The following is a 16,410-nucleotide window of genomic DNA, read 5'->3' as shown; positions in this document are numbered from 1 at the left end:
TTTAAGAATGCCATCTTGCGAATTTTTTGTTTTTGGAACACAATTGAAGAAAGTCAAGAATGGGTTTTCTGTTCAATTAGCGGCGGTCAACCGAAGTCATCACTGTTTGAGCTGCATACAGTTAGTTGCGACGGTCCCCGCACCTGCGTCATCGATGTCGTGATACGAATATCATCCTGGGTTTGATGCGACACAGCGGCAGATAAAACCAAGAGGTTACAAACGCTATTCGACGTACCTGGTGGGGGAGGGGCTGAACTGTACGACGCACATAGTACTTTCCAATTCAGGAACCTATTGTAACTCATGAAAGTATCATCATGTTCGATCTCGTATCAATGGCATCTAATCCCAATCTTGGGGTAGGAGGAAGGTGTGTCATGATTATATGTAGCACATGCAGGTCTGCAAAAGCGGTTAACATACTCGTGTATCTCAACCGAGCACCTCCAACCAATTCCCATTGGTAAACAGTCGCCAACCAAATCTGCCCAAAAGTGTACACTAGAACTGATAGATGACCTGAATACATACACTGCATTACGCCTTGAATTCCCCTCGACTTTCTAGTCAATCGTTTGATCTAAGTTTATATCAAGTTTATCACCATTCCGAACTCCATGGCTTCCCCCGGCGCCCCTAGTGCGTCTTCAACGGATGGCCCTGAACCTCCCCACCACGCGGCCCCTCCCAACGTCCCGACCAAGGAGTGGTTCGACACCAAGGGCCTCGACTACGAGACCATCTACGGCCACAACGAAGGCCTCCTAAAAGCCGTCGACAAGCTAACCGCCCGCCTGCGCCCCGGCTGCCGCGTGCTGGACCTAGGCTGCGGCACCGGCCGACCCGTCGCCCACACCCTAGCGGCCCGGGGTTTCCAGGTCCACGGCGTCGACTTCTCCTCGACCATGGTGAGCCTGAGCCGCGCCGCGGTACCCAGCCCGCACGGCGTCTTCGACTGCGCGCACCTGCTCGACTGGGCCCCTCCTTCAAAAGACCAAAAGTACGGCGGCATCGTCGCCACCTCGAGCTTCTACGAGCTGTCGCGCGAGCAGTCGGAGACCCTGGTATCGCGGTGGCGAGACTGGCTGGAGCCCGGCGGCGCGGCGCTGCTGATGATGGGGGCGGCCGAGGACTTCCCGGGCACGCGGCCCGCCCTGTACGACGCGGACGGGCGGTTCGCGCGGGGGATCCCGTCCCGGTTCATGGGGGACGACTGCTTCCTGTACCTGTTCACGCGGGCCGGGTGGCGGGCGCTGCTCGAGGAGAAGGGCGGGCTGGTCGTCCGGGAGCACTGGGTCGAGCGGTTCGTGCCGTCCGAGAAAGCCGACTGCGACGACGAGGTCAACTCCTTTCTCATCGCGGAGAAGGAGAAGACGGTGGAGTGAGGGTTGAGCTGGTCGATTACATGATATGAATATTTTTGCTATCTGTTTTCCTATCTCTGGCAATGATCATTTATTGAAACTGACGTACTTGAATCAATGAAATTTAGAGGATTCTCGTCTAATCAACACCAAGGTAATATTTAGATACGAGGCCAAATTAACCTAAGACGGATCTAATTGCTCCTAAATTACGAAGAAGACTTCGTACATTTCTCCCCCTTGGACTGTGACACGTCCAGATCCTTCTAGATCGCTTCCCCTGTGTCCACTATCGATCATTTCGGCATGCAACTCAAGTATGAACGGGGAAGTACCGCGCTGGCGCTCCTGTGGGAAAATAACATACAGCAAGGCGTATATAACCAGTGAAGCAGAGAACCCATATATGTAGGATATCTGATACAAATGGTCCCAACCATTGCCGGAGGATACGGCTTGGATAGCGCGCACGAAACCGGCTACACATGCATCAGCATTAGTATCGATCAAGGAAAATAGAGAATACGTAGTTGACCGGTAGACTTACGGAGCAATGGACCTGTTCCCAAAGCCCAAGCAACAAATGCGCGGAAATTAAACCCGCAAGTGTACCAATACGCGCTCCTGCTATTACCAAGATACAAATCTCCAATATGATACTCGCCCCTCCTCACAAGGAAGTAATCGCTCACGACAATGCCCGTCATGGGGCTGATGAACACGCTCCAGCCGCTGAGGACGGTAATGAAGGTACTGGGGTTGGTCACGTAATTCCAAGGCAGGATAGCAATCGCGATGACCGTCAAGACGTAGCAGCCCCGGCGAATGTTAATCCACTTGGGGCACAGCGCCGCCATATCCATCCCCGTGCTGATGCCGTTCAGCATCTGGCACAACGCCAGCTGGTCCGTCAAGAAGCCCAGGCCAGCGAAGAAGGTTCCCGCTCGGGCGCCGGGCGACATAGAGCGGCCCTGGGCTGTCAATAACAGCTCCAAGGGGTTCCAGATGTACTCCCCATAGATCGTGGCCGCGGCGCTCGTGATGATGATCCCACAGACCGCCGTGACGACTATAAAGATTGGAGCGGTCACGGCTTGCCCGAACAGGGCGGAGTTGGGGTGTCGCGCATAGCGAGTCCAATCGGACTGACCCAGGCAGCCGGACGCTTGTGCCCCGAGAAAGGACTGCAGTCCGTAGACCGCATTCCAGCTCAAAGCGGATCCGGAGAGAGTAGAAGGTGTGCTCATAAGTGCGCCGGCACCGCCGGCAGCATGCACCGACCAACCCAACATGCCGAATAAGGTCGCTGTTATCATGACAAAGGTGATTCTAAAGGGTAACTGCAGCTTCTCAGGAGGAATCATGGGTAAAGGTAGAAATATAACAATGAAGACAAAGAACGAGATCAAGGAGGCCGTGTCCGTATTTGCCGAAGTTGGGAGTGTATTCCGTAAATTAACGAAGGGAGCTCCGATGATCGCGCGTAACATGATCTTGACGGCTAATAATCAAGAAGTCAACGCGTGCCCGGGGTCATCCGGTAGGAGAGCAGAGACAAATAGCATCTTAATTACCTTGCCCACCCCAGTACGCTTGGATACCCATCCAGACACAGGCCGTCATAATACGGTTCAATACAGGCCAGAAGCCCCCGCGCATGCCCCACGATGCTCGCGAGAGCACCGTGAACCCGAGGTATAAGTGGCTTCCCGGCCAGCCCGCGAGTACGGCGACCAATGCTGCAATCAGAGCTACGCCGACCACGCATCCTATCGCTTGCGTTGCGCTCAGGCCGAGGGACAATAGGGATGCTCCTGCCGTCCACGCCGAGGTGTTGATACTATACGTGAACGATGTCAGCCAGCAAGCAGTGAAAGGGGTCAGAGTGAGTCTTGCCCGCAGATGACCCAGTATCCTGCGAAACCTTGCCAAGTCCACGTTCTCCGGTCCTCGGGAATCGGGATCAGATCTCGGTTACACCAGAAGGTGTTTCTGTAATTGGCATCGTCGTCTACTGGACATTCCAGCCTTTTCGCCCATCTTGCCATCCGGCTCTGGGCCTTGAATTGATCCATTTCCGACACTTCAATATTCATTCAGACTTTCACAACGAGATGATTGGTTTGAAAAAGCTGAAACGTTTAGACCACCGGAGCATCCCATCACCAATATAGGTGCTGTTCTAAAGATGTCGGTGGCAGCCCGACGACTTCACTTATCTGATAGTGCTGGTAGGGGTGCTTACTGACTTCAGGGTTACTGCATGATCGAGCCCAGCATCTGCTATCCTTATCGCATAGGCCTGTCAGCATCATGCAGACGGTCCCTTTGGCGATGGTGACCAGCAATGGCAGCTTGCAGGTTTGATAAGGTATGAGCGGGAAGGAGCTCCGGAACATGTGCGGGGCATATCTGATCGATCGGGTCGCTCTTGCATAAGATTTGCTTGTTAGTCGTACCTGCTAAACCTTCCATCCTTTCTTTTTATTACAGTACCAATACCCCGAGTACACCACCAATTGGATCTTGAAGTAGTGGAACTTATACATCCGCCATGGCCGACACTTCCAATTCCCATACGATACCCATCGTTGACTTCCAGAAATGGGCAAATGGGTCAGTCGCAGAAAGGAGACAGATTGCCAAAGAATTGACTGAAGCATGCCGCCGCGTTGGCTTCGTCTATATCGTCAACCATGGAGTTCCCGATGATCTCCTACAGCAGTCATTTGACTGGACGAAGAGGCTCTTCGATCTGCCGCAAGATAAGAAGATGCTTGCGCCTCACCCACCTGGTCCCTATGTCCACCGCGGTTACTCTTGGCCCGGACTGGAGAAGGTCTCACAGTACATACATAAAGAGGAAGACGACGCCAATGCCGCAGATGCTGAACTGCGAAAGGTAGCCGATTGCAAAGTGAGCATCCTATTCGTTCCCCGTTAATATGGGACTCGACGTTAACACTATTGGCAGGAGAGCTATGAGATCGGTAGCGAAGAGCTTGAATCGCAGCCCAATGTGTGGCTACCTGATGAGGTGCTACCCGGCTTTCGTGACTTCATGATGGCCTTCTACTGGAAATGCTTCGAAGCCAGCAAGGACTTGCTGAGCGCACTGGCCTTAGGAATTGGTCTAGAAGACGATCAATACTTTCTGCGATATCACAACGGCCATGGAAACCAGTTACGACTTCTGCACTACCCGCCTGTTGAGACTGAGAAGCTGTCGAGCGATGCCGTGGCGCGGATGCCAGCGCACTCGGATTGGGGGACCATCACTCTCCTGTTCCAGGACGAATGTGGGGGCTTGCAAGTCGAGCACCCCAACAGCCCAGGGATTTTCATGGACGCTACGCCCGTGAAGAATGCTCTGGTGATGAATGTTGGCGATTTGCTGATGCGTTGGAGTAATGGTAAGGTCGAACTGCGCATCCTGTTGTTGCAGTTGTTACCGCTGAGTGATTACGCTGATGCATATATATCTGCAGATTATTTGAAATCAACACTACATCGTGTCACTGTGCCCCCAATGGACAGCTCTCGAGCAGAAACCACACAGCAGATGACGCGGGCCAGGTACTCGATCCCATATTTTGTTAGCCCAAATCCGGATGCAGTCATCGAATGCATCCCGCAATGCGCAGGTCCCAACAATCCGCCCAAGTATGAGCCAGTGAAGCAGGATGATTACCGACGCATGCGTGGGAAGTTACAGTACTCGGAGACACAGGCAGACAGCCAATAGCATAGTCATCATGCGACTGGTTGTCAAAAGGCCCAAGTCGGTTGGTAGAACCAAGGCATCCTATATCTTACCTGGGATACTCCCAAGAAAGAAAGCTGGTCTCCCATGAATACATACGAAATGGCACATATGATTGCTTGTAACTAAAGCTGTCAGTGACCCTCCAACATGGCTTGATGGCCGAGTTGGTTGCTCTGCTGGTTGACGAGCCTGCGCAGCGTAAAATGAAAGGGTCAGCAAAACCCTACCCGGGGGGTTTTCGTAGGCCTGTTCGAGCTCGCAGGCTGAGCTTTTTGATCCTTTTCTCTCTACTCATTCTCATTCTCTTTTCTTCCCCTTTCCAACACATTCATGCATCAGTATACTGCCCGGGCTGTATACCATGATAAAAAAAAACATCGATCACATGGGGTTCAACACGAGTTGGTCCAACCGCTATTACGGAGCAAGCTGATCAGTCAACTACGGCGGCGGACGACAAAGACTCGTGAACGTAGATAGTCCTTGGAAACGAAATTCGAGCGCACTTCATGTGACTGGAGAATCTGAACGCCATCGAGTCGCGAGTCACCAGACTTGATCACTTCCTTATAATGTGTGGCAACTTAAGAGGAATGATTATTACTCATTGCCTCTTCATTAGACTTCGTTTCTGGGTAGAAAGGAAGATCGTGACCGGACAACGTCGCTAGTTTGTTGAGAAGGAGCAATGCAGGGCACGGTGTCGGATTAGGCAATTGTGATTATCGACATCCTCAGACGACTCAAACCAATAACACCTCCAAGTCCGCCAATAAGGAGGAGTAGTACTCGTAGTAATCGCAGCGGCTTGGACTTTGTGACTTCGTTTTACCCTTTTTGGGAAGCGCGCTCATGTCGGCAGTTTCGTGAGCTGAGAAGAAAGTTGGTTTTTCATTGGCTCCTTCTCGGGGCAAGTCTGCAAACGCCGTATTCTTTTTCGGACCTGTCAAAAACTCAATGCATTAATGCAAGTAAGGAAGGCTTTGTGTCACTTAGTTTCCCTACTGCAAGACAATACTCATGTATGCATATGGTGCATAATAATTAAAATGCATTGCTTACTGTTTTTAATACCTGCCCAGCCCACTGTTGACTGGGCTAATGCAGACCCAACGGCAGCGGATGGACCTCGGATGACAGGCAGTTCGGCGACCAATCCCCGCCTGGTCTCCACCAAGGGCGCCGGAACGTTAGTGCTGACAGGGCCCGTTTGTCCACTATTCCCCATGTTGGGCAATAACACTTGGCAATCTTTACCTCTACCGGCTTTTTATTTATAGTAGTCACAAAGTTTTGGTCCGTCCACATGCCAGTATGGTGTCATTTAGCATATCTAGAACAAAACCGGAGCTCTGCTGTGCAGCTGAGCCACCACTAAAATGGATCGTCGGAGGGTAAGTATGTGGTTAGGTTAGGTAGGTAGTAAGGTGGCAGCAGATGTAAGCAAATCTGCAAGAGGCTGAATAGCTGTCACTGCCTTGGGGTCCCAATAAAGCATTGCCAAGTTCACATATAAGAAGTTGTTTTCGTTCTCGCATGAAGTAAGCAAAAGTAAATATTCAGTATCTACCTCCACCCAAATCCTCTGATTAAAACCTGATAACAAGACCAAAGGGCAGCAATCGCAATTACCTACAACCTCCTTCTATCTGCGAACCCCACCTACTCCTCTCCCATTTGGCCCAAGTGACCATGTCAACCACCAAAGAACAGCAAGCCTCGGCGGCGGCGACGGCGACAGCAGAGGAAGATGCCCCGCCCCCCTACACGGAGGACCAGCGCGCCGCCCTGTCCGAAGCCGTCGCCCGAGTGGAAGCCGCCGGCCCCAAGGACGCCGACAACAAACGGCTCTCCGTCGCGAGCACCTACACCACCAACACGGAAAGCCCCCTCCTATCCGCCGGCGACGACACCGAGGACCGCCTCCGCAAGTACAACATGTACTACACCACGTCCCGCCTCTCGACGCTGCTGCACCGCGGCAAGCGCCAGGACACGACGGCCGAGTACTACATGCAGAGCGACATCCTGGCCATGGGCATGAAGCCGCAGATGCTGCTGCGGCGGCAGGCGACGTCGGACAAGAGCGGGCCGGTCGTGGCCTGGGGCCGGCTGAAGCTGTTCCCGTGGCGCCACTGCACGATCGGGCTGGGCGAGCCCACGGCCGCCAACCAGAAGGAGGGCGGGATCAAGCTGCACCGCGACAAGAGCTGGACGCAGCCCAGCGACTGGCGCTTCAGCACCGCCATCGGCTCCTCAGAAGACGGACAGGGAGAAGCGGTCGAGTACATCTGGCGCAAGGACATGTCCATGTTCGGCGCGACCGTGTACAAGTGCGTGGTCGCCGGCCAGGACGAGTCCAAAGTCTACGCGCGGCTCCTCAGCGGCGGCGGGCTGAACGGCAAGAAGGGCGGGGAGATTATGATCCGCGAGGGCCTCGGCGGCGGGCTCGAGGAGCTGCTGCTCGTCAGCGGGCAGACCATCTGGGCGTGGGAAGCGCTGGACTACCAGAGTCTGCGGCAGGGCTACCCCAGCAGCTCGGACAAGTCGAAGTCGGACTAGGCAAGGTTGGTGTGAGAGAGATATACCCAGATTGTGAATAAAAAGCTTGAAAATAGTTGGTGATACCGTCGAATTAATGGTCACTCTGCACTACGCCGGCCTTGGGACTTTGATTTGCAAACCCATGAACATAGGTAACAATAAGCGTGGTATCTTAATAAATTCGATGCTAGGTATTTGGTTCCAAATTTTCAAAGAAGAACAGCAACACCGAAAACCGTGAATTCGCCTGCTAAGCCTAGACAGGGGATAAAAGAACAGCGTGGCTAAGCCAGCACACGCCATAGTCAAAAAATACACTTTACAATCCTATAGGGAGTAATAGGACCATGATCCAATCTGGTATTACCAAGATCATAACGTCAAACTCGTACGGTAAATCCTCACCTCTAAGGTGGCGCGGCATTGCCCGTCATATAGGCGCTGAAAGCTCGCTGCAACACACAAACCATTAGTAAACATGTAACACAAGACGTCAAAGGGCCGGTTATTATCGGAACTTACCGGGTTCCTCGTCTGCAGGAAAACAGTCCCGGGCCCCGTAAACTTGCACACCAGGCCCTCGCCGCTAGCGAAGCCGGCCATGATGCCGCCCGACGCGACGCGCTCCATAATGTACTTGGTGTTCCAGGCGACAAGGTGGCCGTTATCCACGATATACTTCTCGCCCTCCGCGAGGTCCTTGCGGATGATGGCGCCAAAGGACGTGATCCACAGCAGGCCGACGCCCGTAATCTTGTAAACCCAGAGGCCCTCGCCCGAGAACATGGCCTTGCCCAGCCCCTGGCGCTTGTAGTCCTTCACCACGCCCTGCGTGCTGGCGACGTAGGCGTCCTTGCCGACGCTCCACGACTCGTCGCCGCGCAGGCGGATCGTCGTCATGTCGCCCAGCATGCCGGGCGCGAACAGCACCTCGCCGGGGCCGATAAAGGTGGAATGGCCAATGTCGCCTCCCGCGATCATGCGCTTCAGGTTGAACTTGTATTCGCCCTTGAGCGTGACCGTGGGCGACATGGCGATGAGTACACCGGGTTTCGCGTCCAAGGGGCAGCCCATGGCCAGCTGCAGCGTGATGATGCTGTTGGAGTCGCGGTGGCTGATGCGGTACGACCCGCCGTTGAACTGGCCCACATCGTCGCCCGCAGTGCTCTGCACGCCCTGAAACTGGCCCGGCGGCGGTGCGCCCGCGTGCATGTTCACGGCGTGTTGCTGCTGGGGAGCTTGCGAGCTCATGGCCGAGGACCGACGCGAGAGGTCTACGCTACCCTGTGCCGAACGCATCTTCTCCTGCGGGTAACCGGCCTCGGAAGACCCATCGTATCCCGGCAGCTTGCCGGGCGGTGGTGTTATGCCATTGCCATCGCGCATGGGCAGGTTTATGTGTTGCTGTTGTTGCGCATAGTTGGGCTGTGCCTGGGCCTGGGGCGGCGGCGGGTAGGAGGGCGTGCTCGATTGCGACGGCGGCTGAGGGGTTCCGCTCTGCTGGGGAGGCGGCGGATACGACTGTGGAGGAGGTGACTGGTATGATTGCTGAGGCGGCGGGTTATATGACTGTTGCTGCTGAGGCGGCGGTGACGGGTAATGCTGAGCGCCCGGCGGCGCAAAACTCGGGGTGCCGGGCGGCGGAGGGTAGAATTTGGTCTGGTTCGCCGGCGGCGAGGTCGGTGGAAGAGGGTAGCTCTTCTGCTGGCCTACAATTTCATGGTTAGTCGGGAATTAAACATTCGGTATGTAAAGCTTTGTTTCCATACCTGCACCCGAAACAGCCGTGCCAGGAGGAGCTGCTGAATGTTAGTATTGCGGATTTGAGGTATTGTTGGACGACCGATTGGAAACATACGAGGGTAGTATTGACCCGACATCGTCTTTCAACTTTGGCGCAAATATGCCAATGTATAGGAAGAAGCTTCGTCAAGAGTTCCTGGTGCCTCTATACGGATGGCTACAACTCCAGATTAGCTATCGTTCACCAGAGAGCGGGCGTAAGCAAATGCATCATCGACATTCGGTCGATCTCCGTATGCTGTGCGTGCTGTGCCGTGTACTCCAGGAAAGGACCCCGCACTTACACAGCTTGGCGATACCAGCCTGTAGGATGTCTCCCGGAAACTGATTGATAACTTGTGCAATGCGCAACACTCGTTCTGCAGTCGCAAGAGGGCCGAATCTAGGTGGGAAGCAAACTAAAGAACGAGAAAGACGAAGACCGAATTATCGGCTCACTAGAGAAAGGGAGGGAACTTCCTCATGGTGGGAGAGCCAGCCGATGGCCTGCAGACACGGGCGGGAAAGTCGCCTTTCCTCGCCACGCCACTGCACTGCAGTAGCCAATTCGGCTTCCTGCAGGGAGTGCAGTGCCGCGTCGATTCGTTTGAACCCAACAGTCATCTTTCCCCAGCCAACCGTTCAATCAGGAACGGTCTTCGGTGCGAGGGTCCCAGGCTGCCCAGGATGGCTAAATTGAGCAGCGGGCGCCACTGGGCTCATTTGGGATGTTGGGCGAACTGAAGACTGGAACAAATTGGGGGCCAATGGCAGCTATTGGTTGGTATTTCTTTCTCTCAAACTGGGCGGCGCTTAGAAGACGCTCGGCTTGTCGGCGGGACCCGCTGGGCGCTTTCGCCTGCCATTGGCCCCGCTGTGGGATTGAAACGGCATCTCTTTCATAGGAAAGCAAATACGAAGACATCATTCAAGTTTGAAGTCCCTGACACACACTCGACATAGTTTGATAAAGAATTACTTGTCAATATCCTACTTGACCGTTGTTCATAATGCGAAAACTCGGGTGCCCGTCTTGACGCCAACGAAAAAAACAAAACCTGGGGTATCATCTGATGGTTTACCCCCCTCGAAACTTCCTAGGTCTGCTTAAGGAATAAAACCTTGCCGGTCTATAGTATGTAACTCTCTATCTCTACTCTTTTCCAAGCAGCATCCGGATCGTCTCAATCCAGCACCCGATGTCCTCGGAAATCTCAAGCCTTCTCTCGGCCCAAGCCTTATCTAGCACTTCTCCTTGATCCTGGAACACATCGTTGTGTGATACAATGTGAACTCGACCCCCCAATCCAATCTCGAGAGTGATATTAGCCGTCCGAGATTTGAATGGGAACACAATCAGGAGTTGAGGAATAGGATGCGCCGTCAGCGTAATGTCCACCGGCAGGTTTGCCTTCACATCTGGCGAGATGGGTGGCAGGGGCAGCTTGGGCATCAAGCCTGTAATATCATCCTGGATGATAGGTGTTGGCTTCCAATTCGGATCATCCGACATGATTTCGTTATAGCCTGGCTTGGCCTTGAAACTCTTGGCGAGAAGAGTAGATAGGAATGCAAACTGCCGGAGAACCGGCATCATGGCCATCAGTTGCCGGGGATGCTGAACAGGCACTTTGCTGAGCACCTGGCCATAGACAGGCTTGTATATGAAGAGCGTGTTCTTGTGCCCTGTCATATGGGTGACATCCGGGTTGTCGAGACTCTTGATGGCGGTGAGTTCTTGGGACCGTCGGATGATACGAGGCTCACTGGGATCGTACCCACTGGCAGGGTCGACCGGAAAGACAATAGCATCAAATGTGACACTCGACTCGGGCAGGGGAATGCCAGCTACACTGTAAATATGAGCAGCAGCAGCCGTCGTAACGACCACAGGGGGGTCAAATGTGGCAGTGAAGATGACATCCGGGATTTTGGGGCCTGTTTGTACGCCCATGCCTGCTTCCGATTTGGGTTCGTCTCCTGGGGGCAGAAAAATCATTTCCGGCTCTTGCCAGTCTAGCACATAACCTGATGTTTGCTGCAGCAGCATGTCATCACTAGTCAGGTTCTGTGTCTTCTCCACATCGTCTGAGATCCAGTTCTCCGAGACCCGGACGCCCGGGATATGCATCATGTCGTTTCGGGGCGCGCACTCAATGAGCATACCCCAGGTGGTGATTCCCAACTGCTCCTTGTAGACGTCTATACTACGCAATCTTCGTAACGTTTTCCAGTAGTCGAGTACCAATCCAATCTTGCCACGGGCGTGCATCATGGGAAACCCGTGACGGAGACAGAGTGCGTACACCTGAAGCCGACTGTCCGGTAGATTCTCCTCGTTTTTGGGAGGGTCCTCTCGAAGTTTTCGCATGTCCCACTCATGTAGCTTCATAAAGCTTTCGTACAAGCCGGAAATTGCGTCGTAGCAGTTCAGTGTAGGGAGGACACTTAGCTTGTCGAGGGCTGCGAGTCGCTCCAGGTTGGGCTGGAAATCCAAAAGTGTCTTGGTCAAAGGACTTTGCCCCTCAGCCAGTTTCAGGTCCTTCAGCAATATGTCGGCGGCCTTGCCAACATGCTTCTGGGCGTTCTCGGAGCATTCGGGATATGTGAGTGAGACGTTTTCTACGACGTGGTTGGTGACGATGATCTCGAGCGCGAGACCAGAACCTGCCATGACCAAGGTCTTGGAATGAGGGCCACCTGCCGGGTTGTCCTCCCAGAGACACTCAAGGCCAATCTCCCTGGCAAGGCGTTCGAGGCCTTCATTACTGACCATGGGTCTGGCGGCACGCTGTGTATCATTAGATTTTGGCGCTTTGCGAAAAGGAGATCAAGATAGACACAACTTACCTTAATCGTCTCTATTATGAAGTCCATCTTCCTCTTATAGGCCTCCTCCTCTGACTTACCAAGGTTCATGTTGCCCATGTTGAGGTTATCAAGATTGAGTTCAAGGGGGTTGTGCATACCCAGTGCGCCGAGAGCAGCAGTCGCCGATGGGCTATCGAAATTCATGGCCGAGGCTCCATCATTGGATGACTGCTGCTTAAGCGAGAACGATGTTGCAGGCGACTTCTTAACATGCTGCGGCGACGTACGCGAACCTGATGGAGGGGAAAAGGCAGTATGAGCCTGGGTTGCTGAGAAAGGAGTAGATACAGGAGGGGTCGGAGCAGCACCCGGCATTTGCGACGGTGTGCGACCCTGTTGCGAGGGTCCATGGCGCATTGGAGTCGACATGTTGACGGGCGGTCTAAAAGAATGACAAACGACGCAGTCTCGCCAGTCGGAAGATGAAGTGATGATTTGACCAAGAAAACGGCATAAGAGACCTGAGATGGAGGCTCTTTGGGATGTAGGTAGGGGAAGACTCGACCCTTGGTGTTGTGCCCGAGGTCTCAAGGTGCAGTCTGAAGCACCGCGTAACAGCAGCTTCCCATCTGATTTCCGTCGCTCCTGGTATTACCGGCAGGGAGTGAGCAAAAGCTCAACCGTGCGACTACCTGTAACTGTGCAGAATATGATCTAGTCGCAAGTCTTCCTCCTCGAAGTCGCTCAGTTCTCATTGGTGCATGTGTTTAGCTGTTACTGAAGAGCATTTGATGGTGGGGCTGGAGGCTGAATGTTGTTGCTGGCATCAACACGAGCCACCACAGTGCCAAATACAGCGTACTGTAAGAGTTTAGCACTGTAGCATTCCATCCAAAAGCAACCCCATTGCAATTCCGCCCTCCTTCTACTCATCCTTATCTACCAGATATGAGTCGCATCAACAACATGATATAACGAGGCATGAAAAATGTTTACATTATCAAAATCTCATCAATTGAGGGCTATGCTAGCGACTTATGGATTCAGAAATGACCAAAGTTACGACAGACTCTGATCAAATACCAATCCATCAGAGTCCAACGCTGAAAAGGCCCAACCTGTCCTAAGTCCTATGGGATCACTAATGAAAATCGCAGTAAACAGAACTGTTCGTGTACGCCATTGTGACTGAAGATATCGCCACCAGCCACCAGAAAATGCAACATTGGTACGGCTCATAAGAGATGTGTGGTGTTGTCAACACCATCATACCCTGCTCCCCGTAACCTCATCAATACCGGGCGGGATATCCCAATCGCGATGCCAACAGACAGGCACCATGCCACCCGTCACTCTATCGATATTGTGATGGTTTACCTGGCTGTTACGCGCGCTGATGTTATAATGAACGGCGGCGACAGAAGTTACATCGAAACCCCCACGGCTCCCTCGCTGGAAAATCTCTCCGCCTCGTTCTTCTGTCGGTCTTTGCCACCCCGCTGTCGCTCGGCTCTCTTGGCCTGGCGGTCCTTGCACTTCTTGTGATAACCGGTATCGGTGCTTCGCTGCCACTCGAGGTATGCCTCGTACATCATTTGCTGCTTGCACCACCTCGGGTCGTTTGGCCGAGGAGGGCCTTTAGGTTTGGAGACGGGTGTAGGCCCAAAACCGTGTGGATAAGCGTTGGAACGCGATGCGCCACTGTTATGGGGACCATTCAAGCCTGGCTGCTGCGGCATGTTGGACACTGGTCTGTTCACGGCCTGCATGGGCGGCGCCTGGCTAATCGGGAACGGGGCCATGCCAGGTTGGGGGGCAAACGGAGCATTGGGCTGCAAGTTTGCTTGCAATCCGCCGGGAGCTTGCAATCCAATGGGAGGGGGCACGGCCGCAGTATGTCCTCCTGCGTGACCGAGAGCCTGTGTCGGAGGACAAACCTCTCGAGCCGCAAGTAGATACGCATTCATGTCATTGCAAAGCCCGGCGGGGACAGGAGGCATGAACTCCTCACACCCAGGAATTGGTTGCATACCTGGGAGTAGCTGCGCACTCTGAGGGATCGGCCATTCAGAAGGAGGCTGCTGCTGCAGGTTGGCCAAATTGGGCTGCAAAGCTGGCGGTGGAAGGAGGCCTGGGGGGAATCTTACATCTCCCAGGCTGTTCATTAACTTTTCCTTCTGACCTTCGTCGTGGGAAATTGCGTCTAACAAGTCCAGGAAAACGCGACCCCAAGCACGCAAATCATCGATGGCTTTGGGGTTGAGGTCGGGCACTTGGGGGGAGTCCTTGGTCGGGTCAAAGAAATCTAATACCGAAGGTCTTCCGGCTATCGGTGCGCTGGGTTGGCTGAATGTTGCAGGATGTTGCTTCGGGAACTCTGATACGGTGAACTCGGAGGCCTTGGGGTTGAGGGTTGACCCTGCCTTGGAGGAGACCGCATTATAGGGCATGTCAAGCTGACCGTCAGACTTGGAATGGCGTCGCTTGGCAACATCTTCGATCGGATCAAATGCGCCGCGTTTGTTGAGCTTTGCAATCAAGGCATTGTAGCGACTCTGCTCCGCCGGTGGTGGTGTGCTGCGTGGTGGGGAATTGACCTTTTCCTTGCCAGCAATCTTCATGCTACAGATTGCAGGATCTTGCATGACAGCCTGATCAGCATCAAGTTTTGGGGCCTCTGTCGTATCATCTCGAAGGGAGAGGGCGTCCAAGTACTTCACCAAGCTTTCCTAAGATTGTGTGATGAACTTCTGCCCTTCCTCTACCTTCTTCATATTGGCCAGAGGATACTCCGGCGTCTGCAAGCCACCCTCTGAGCATTCAGCCGGTGTCACCTTGATGGTCGGGGAGAAGCTGATGTCGCCAGCATGACGAAGAAAGCTCAGAGAGTCCTTGATTCTGGGATTCTGTGTGATCAGATCAGACAGATCGGCGGAAACGCTAAACGAGCTGCCCGAGTCTACGCCAAACGAACTGCCTGAGTCTGTACCAAACGAGCTGCCGGAGCTGGGCTGCAACTCATGAGTCTCGTGGGTACTTCGGCTCTCCGCATCATCTGCGAGGGCAAACTCCTTCTTCGTTGCAGGGGCTGAGTGGATGAAGTCAGGGTCGACAGGCGAATCTTTGATTCTGTCACAGGTGACACGCGTTGTATCAATACGCAGTACAGGCTTGGGAGAGGTTTTCGGCTTTGGAAGAACCGCGCTCTTGGGAGGGTCGAATGTGTCAGCTCTCGGCCGGCGGTTGGTCCGCCAGTCCGTGTTCAACAATGCCTCAATCTTCTTCGAGCCCGGCTCTGCCGTACTGGAAGACGGCTTGGAGACGTGGACGAAGCTTCCGGTCGAAAAGGTGTCGTCTGTTTCACTTGAATGAACGGAACCGCTGCTAGAGGTGCCGGTCTTGATCGACAGGTTGCGGGCTCTGCCACGTATGGCCTTGCTCGTTTCAGCTAGAGAAGACATGATGCCCTCGCTTTTTTCACGCAGATTGGAGTTCTGCATTAACGAAAGTTGACGATCGTATAGGCGCTGGTTCGCTTGGGTATGAAAGAGCCAAGAGAATCTTGATGATGAGCCTGCACGTCTGGCATGTCAGCAAATTTGTTCCCAAAGGACTGATGTATCGATGACACAGCACAAGGTCAAATTGCTAAAGTGCATTCATCAAACGAGAAGAAAGAAAGCGGTTTACCTTGTCAGTCTGTGGACTGTGGTTGTTATAGGCGGCCACGTGACAGGTGATGGAAGTTAGCGTCGACAAAAGCCGGTCTGCTCAGGTAGAACAGAGAAACTTTTGTGGATGTCGTTGTGCTCGTGAAGACAAGGCAAGGTAGATCCGCTTAAGAAGCAGGATTGCAAGAGGATGGTGTTTGGCTGCGATCAAGTCACGGCGGTTTGGGAAACGCTGGGAATCAATTGACCGGTTCGGATGGGAAATAAATGTCGTAAGTTCTGCAGGCGAACTTTTGAAGGAATTCCAAAAAAGAGGAGGATCCAAAAAGCTAACTAGAGTAGAGTGAATGCTCGCCGCTGATCGAGTGCGTGGGATTGTTACGAAGCTATTCGGAATGGATTGATTGTTGTGCTTGAAGATACCCGGCCCTCTACAATATACTTACCGCAACACAACACACATAGGCCA

General features: G+C 53.5%; 8 protein-coding genes across 8 annotated transcripts; 3 read left to right on the top strand and 5 right to left on the bottom strand.

Moving 5' to 3' along the window:
* Nucleotides 1–620: 620 nt before the first annotated feature.
* PG985_010875 (uncharacterized protein) lies at nucleotides 621–1,388 on the top strand (the record flags this gene model as incomplete). The annotated part of the gene is made up of 1 exon (XM_066830642.1): nucleotides 621–1,388. One exon carries the CDS (start codon nucleotides 621–623, stop codon nucleotides 1,386–1,388), a length of 768 nt encoding a protein of 255 aa, XP_066681324.1.
* A 183-nt stretch (nucleotides 1,389–1,571) lies between these two features.
* On the bottom strand, nucleotides 1,572–3,281 carry PG985_010874 (uncharacterized protein; the record flags this gene model as incomplete). The annotated part of the gene is made up of 3 exons (XM_066830641.1): nucleotides 1,572–1,846; nucleotides 1,915–2,868; nucleotides 2,942–3,281. Coding segments are annotated over 3 exons (1,569 nt in total), but the record flags the coding sequence as incomplete, so codon positions are not given.
* A 640-nt stretch (nucleotides 3,282–3,921) lies between these two features.
* On the top strand, nucleotides 3,922–5,112 carry PG985_010873 (uncharacterized protein; the record flags this gene model as incomplete). The annotated part of the gene is made up of 3 exons (XM_066830640.1): nucleotides 3,922–4,284; nucleotides 4,342–4,780; nucleotides 4,856–5,112. The coding sequence occupies 3 exons, from the start codon at nucleotides 3,922–3,924 to the stop codon at nucleotides 5,110–5,112; spliced, it is 1,059 nt and encodes a 352-aa protein (XP_066681322.1).
* A 1,713-nt stretch (nucleotides 5,113–6,825) lies between these two features.
* Nucleotides 6,826–7,695, top strand: PG985_010872 (uncharacterized protein; the record flags this gene model as incomplete). Its single annotated transcript, XM_066830639.1, has 1 exon — nucleotides 6,826–7,695. The coding sequence occupies one exon, from the start codon at nucleotides 6,826–6,828 to the stop codon at nucleotides 7,693–7,695; it is 870 nt and encodes a 289-aa protein (XP_066681321.1).
* A 389-nt stretch (nucleotides 7,696–8,084) lies between these two features.
* On the bottom strand, nucleotides 8,085–9,557 carry PG985_010871 (uncharacterized protein; the record flags this gene model as incomplete). Its single annotated transcript, XM_066830638.1, has 3 exons — nucleotides 8,085–8,129; nucleotides 8,200–9,386; nucleotides 9,536–9,557. 3 exons carry the CDS (start codon nucleotides 9,555–9,557, stop codon nucleotides 8,085–8,087), a joined length of 1,254 nt encoding a protein of 417 aa, XP_066681320.1.
* Nucleotides 9,558–10,612: 1,055 nt separating this feature from the next.
* On the bottom strand, nucleotides 10,613–12,711 carry PG985_010870 (uncharacterized protein; the record flags this gene model as incomplete). Its single annotated transcript, XM_066830637.1, has 2 exons — nucleotides 10,613–12,250; nucleotides 12,310–12,711. Coding segments are annotated over 2 exons (2,040 nt in total), but the record flags the coding sequence as incomplete, so codon positions are not given.
* A 983-nt stretch (nucleotides 12,712–13,694) lies between these two features.
* Nucleotides 13,695–14,915, bottom strand: PG985_010869 (uncharacterized protein; the record flags this gene model as incomplete). Its single annotated transcript, XM_066830636.1, has 1 exon — nucleotides 13,695–14,915. The coding sequence occupies one exon, from the start codon at nucleotides 14,913–14,915 to the stop codon at nucleotides 13,695–13,697; it is 1,221 nt and encodes a 406-aa protein (XP_066681318.1).
* Nucleotides 14,916–14,999: 84 nt separating this feature from the next.
* Nucleotides 15,000–15,731, bottom strand: PG985_010868 (uncharacterized protein; the record flags this gene model as incomplete). Its single annotated transcript, XM_066830635.1, has 1 exon — nucleotides 15,000–15,731. One exon carries the CDS (start codon nucleotides 15,729–15,731, stop codon nucleotides 15,000–15,002), a length of 732 nt encoding a protein of 243 aa, XP_066681317.1.
* Nucleotides 15,732–16,410: the final 679 nt, after the last annotated feature.

Source organism: Apiospora marii (genome assembly GCF_038362585.1).
Source record: "Apiospora marii strain CBS 49790 chromosome Unknown utg000007l_segment0_segment0, whole genome shotgun sequence".
Taxonomy (NCBI): domain Eukaryota; kingdom Fungi; phylum Ascomycota; class Sordariomycetes; order Amphisphaeriales; family Apiosporaceae; genus Apiospora; species Apiospora marii.
Note: the sequence above shows the minus strand (reverse complement) of the source record. Positions and strands in the feature narration are given on the sequence as shown.